The sequence below is a fragment of the Babylonia areolata genome, chromosome 26 (assembly GCF_041734735.1).
Source record: "Babylonia areolata isolate BAREFJ2019XMU chromosome 26, ASM4173473v1, whole genome shotgun sequence".
Taxonomy (NCBI): Eukaryota; Metazoa; Mollusca; class Gastropoda; order Neogastropoda; family Buccinidae; genus Babylonia; species Babylonia areolata.
In genome coordinates this window covers 19,750,934-19,755,933 of record NC_134901.1, presented here as the reverse complement: position 1 = coordinate 19,755,933, position 5,000 = coordinate 19,750,934, and the positions used below count along the sequence as shown (strand labels likewise).

General features: G+C 37.5%; 1 protein-coding gene across 1 annotated transcript in view; it reads left to right on the top strand.

The window, feature by feature from the left end:
* The window catches only part of LOC143300761 (uncharacterized), an 8,051-nt gene that overhangs the window by 1,676 nt on the left and 1,375 nt on the right, over nt 1-5,000 (top strand). Inside the window, exons 2-3 of the mRNA XM_076614675.1 lie at nt 1,316-1,457; nt 4,978-5,000. The exon at nt 4,978-5,000 is cut by the window's right edge and continues 23 nt beyond it. Of these exons, the coding sequence (XP_076470790.1) occupies nt 1,316-1,457; nt 4,978-5,000 (165 nt within the window). The remainder of the gene's footprint in view (nt 1-1,315; nt 1,458-4,977) is intronic.

The following is a 5,000-nucleotide window of genomic DNA, read 5'->3' as shown; positions in this document are numbered from 1 at the left end:
CTTTTCTATTTCTTTTCTTTTCCACCCACTTCTTCAATGCAGGGTACCTGTCTTTAGCCCCACGGACTTATAAATATGATATGATCTGTATGGTACAGTCCTATTTTAGCGTCCTTAATTCAGAAACCTATTTTACCGGCAATTTCTTGTGCATCTTTGAAACGATATTACCATTGGTAGATTTTGTAACCCATTTTCAGTTGATTTCGACTCTTATCTTGAACGTTATTTTACCCAGTTTTGATGCGGATTCAGTCATTAAAACTGACGTGCCACCATCTTGCGTTTTTGGTCCCACAAACCATGAAAATGAAACGGATAGGTGCAATGATTTAGACATTGTATATTTTCCAAAACGTTAGTCCTATATATACATTCATGATAGGTATTCATGATAGTCCGTGCTTTATAGTCCACGTGAATGCGTCACTTCCGCGCTAATGGACCAGAACCATTGCAAAGACTGTAAAGATAACTGCAGGGTAAGCACAGTATGAGTGTAACCGAATAGGCGTTGCCTTGATTGTTGTTTTAGTTTTTGCACAGAAGGCAGGGATGCTATATATGCTGAAAGACCCCCGGCATCCCATTCAGGAATGCAGAGAAAAGAATGGTGACTGATATCTTAACCTGTTAACACGATGTACGGGGTAGGCATACTCGTTAGCAACAGTCAAGGGGTTAAAGAATGATTGCTACTTCCGTGTAACTTCTGCTCTGACATCGTGCACTTTTCTATGCCACTGGCTGTTCATGTGTTGGATCAGATGTTTGCTTTCCGGCAGGATCTTTAACGTGTGTATGTATCTCAGTTCTGTAAACATGTATGATGTGTAGTATATTAGTCGTGTCCGACTACGACTACCACCAAAGCAGCAGTCGAGGAGGCAACTGCTGTCCTGAAGATCTGTTGCTGGCGTTTCGTCTGTCATCATTCAAGGTGTTGTACATTTAACCACTTGACTGCCGACAAGTATGCTCCTCAGTGAAGGGCTGCCACCTCACCGAAATAAGATTGAATATTCATAGGCCAGGATGTCTGTCGTCATTCTGTATTCAGACTTCTTCCTTTTGGGATGACCTTACTTTGTTCGGAAAAAAAGAGAGAGGTAAATTACATGGTTGGAAAGTACACAAAGAGTATAGGAAAACTGATACCACAATCATTGATCCCACTTCACCAAAGTTCAGCAGTGAAGAGGTTAGTGTGTGTGTGTGTGTGTGTGTGTGTGTGTGTGTGTGTGTGTGTGTGTGTGTGCGTGCGTGCGTGTGTGTGTGTGTGTGTGTGTGTGTGTGTGTGTGTGTTACCCTGCAGGTGCTGGTAGTGTTGGGAACGATCGCTTTCGGCCTGTACTGCTACTACTACTTCGACAATGTGCACTTCCACATCACCCATGGCTACGCACATCTGGGCTACGCTACCGCCCAGCACCAAGTGGGACAGAGATATCTCCACGGTATTAATCATTTAATTAAACATATACAGTGGACAGAGATATCTCCACGGTATTAATCATTTAATTAAACATCATACAGTGGACAGAGATATCTCCACGGTATTCATCATTTAATTAAACATATACAGTGGACAGAGATATCTCCACGGTATTCATCATTTAATTAAACATATACAGTGGACAGAGATATCTCCACGGTATTCATCATTTAATTAAACATATACAGTGTACAGAGATATCTCCACGGTATTCATCATTTAATTAAACATCATACAGTGGACAGAGATATCTCCACGGTATTCATCATTTAATTAAACATCATACAGTGGACAGAGATATCTCCATGGTATTCATCATTTAATTAAACATGTACAGTGGACAGAGATATCTCCACGGTATTCATCATTTAATTAAACATATACAGTGGACAGAGATATCTCCACGGTATTCATCATTTAATTAAACATCATACAGTGGACAGAGATATCTCCACGGTATTCATCATTTAATTAAACATATACAGTGGACAGAGATACCTCCACGGTATTCATCATTTAATTAAACATCATACAGTGGACAGAGATATCATGTTTCCACGGTATTCATCATTTAATTAAACATATACAGTAGGCAGAGACACCTCCATGGTATTCATCATTTAATTAAACATATACAGTGGACAGAGATATCTCCATGGTATTCATCATTTATTTAAACATCATACAGTGGACAGAGATATCTCCATGGTATTCATCATTTAATTAAACATATACAGTGGACAGAGATATTTCCACGGTATTCATCATTTAATTAAACATATACAGTGGACAGAGATATCTCCACGGTATTCATCATTTAATTAAACATCATACAGTGGACAGAGATATCATTCCACGGTATTCATCATTTAATTAAACATATACAGTTGACAGAGATATCTCCACGGTATTCATCATTTAATTAAACATATACAGTGGACAGAGATATCTCCATGGTATTCATCATTTAATTAAACATATACAGTGGACAGAGATATCTCCACGGTATTCATCATTTAATTAAACATGTACAGTGGACAGAGATATCTCCACAGTATTCATCATTTAATTAAACATATACAGTGGACAGAGATATGTCTCCACGGTATTCATCATTTAATTAAACATATACAGTGGACAGAGATATCATTCTCCACGGTATTCATCATTTAATTAAACATATACAGTGGACAGAGATATCCCCACGGTATTCATCATTTAATTAAACATATACAGTGGACAGAGATATCTCTACGGTATTCATCATTTAATTAAACATATACAGTGGACAGAGATATCTCTACGGTATTCATCATTTAATTAAACATATACAGTGGACAGAGATATCTCCACGGTATTCATCATTTAATTAAACATATACAGTGGACAGAGATATCTCTACGGTATTCATCATTTAATTAAACATATACAGTGGACAGAGATATCTCCACGGTATTCATCATTTTATTAAACATATACAGTTGACAGAGATATCTCCATGGTATTCATCATTTATTTAAACATATACAGTGGACAGAGATATCTCCACGGTATTCATCATTTAATTAAACATATACAGTGGACAGAGATATCTCCACGGTATTCATCATTTAATTAAACATATACAGTGGACAGAGATATCTCCACGGTATTCATCATTTAATTAAACATATACAGTGGACAGAGATATCTCCACGGTATTCATCATTTAATTAAACATCATACAGTGGACAGAGATATCTCCACGGTATCAAGCATTTAATTAAACATGTACAGTGGACAGAGATATCATGTTTCCACGGTATTCATCATTTAATTAAACATATACAGTTGACAGAGATATCTCCACGGTATTCATCATTTAATTAAACATATACAGTGGACAGAGATATCTCCACGGTATTCATCATTTAATTAAAAATATACAGTGGACAGAGATATCTCCACGGTATTCATCATTTAATTAAACATATACAGTGGACAGAGATATCTCCACGGTATTCATCATTTAATTAAAAATATACAGTGGACAGAGATATCTCCACGGTATTCATCATTTAATTAAAAATATACAGTGGACAGAGATGCCTCCATGGTATTCATCATTTATTTAAACATGTACAGTGGACAGAGATATCTCCACGGTATTCATCATTTAATTAAACATATACAGTGGACAGAGATATCTCCACGGTATTCATCATTTAATTAAACATCATACAGTGGACAGAGATATCATGTTTCCACGGTATTCATCATTTAATTAAACATATACAGTAGGCAGAGACACCTCCATGGTATTCATCATTGAAGCATAATTGTACAGTAGCGCCACTCACTACCGTCAGAAATCAAACTCTATGCGCTTTACCGTGACATACCCGGAGTCATTTGCTCAACAGGTTTGCCTACCTGGGTAGAGGCGACAAAAAGCTTGTGTCTAAGTTTAGGCGTTCATCATTCGTTTCCTGTGTGAGACTTAAGTCACGTGCACGCGCACGCACGCGCGCGCGCACACACACACACACACACACACGCACACAGATATATATATATATATATATATATATATATATATATCTTTCTTTTGAGTAGATTTTACTGCAAAAATTTTAGTCTTGGGACAATTCTCTTTGTGCCGTGTGTTCCATTACGTGCGGTAAGTGGATGCTGCTCACTGGACCTCAGTTTATTGTCTCATCCGAATGACTAAGAAGCGCACGTAAAAGAACCCACGGCAACAAATGGTTGTTCCTGGCAAAATTCTGTACAAAAATCCACTTCGATAGGAAAAACATATAAAACTGCACGCAGGAAAAAATACCTAAAATATGGGTGGCGTTGTTGTATAGCGACGCGCTCTCCCTGGGGAGAGCAGCCCGAATTCCACACAGAGAAATCTGTTGCGACTAAAAGAAATACAAATACAAATAATGATCTGTTGACGGCAGTCCATAGAAACCTAACACTCGTTTTCCCCTTTACTTACCCTCTTTTTCATTCAAATTCTTTTTTTTTTCTTCTCTTTGATGATAAATCTTTTTGTGTTCTTTTTTTTTTTTTTTTTTCAACTATACTTTCTCCAAACGCTTTTAAAAATAGTTGTGAGTGGTTTGTGAGTGTGTTTAAGAGGGTATCTGAGTGATTATAAATAAAAAGGTTATTGCAGTCTACCACCATTGCAAAGCAGGTGCTTCTATAAAACAGTTCTTTCATTTTCTTTTTTCTTTCTTTTTTTTTGGGGGGGGGGGGGTGGGGGGGGGGGGGGGGTGAGACGTGAAAGAAAAAGTCCTGAGTCTTATATCTATATATATTTTATTTTTCTTCTTCTTCTTCTCCTCCTCCTCCTCTAGAAATACGACTTGCTTGTGCATTGTTTGGTGACATGGATATTTCATACTGCATGCATTTTCTGTTTGTTTGTCAGTTGTTGTTTGTGTGGTGGTGTTATTCACATTGCCTGTCCATGATGTTTCTCTCAGGAGCCGGTGTAGAGAAACACACA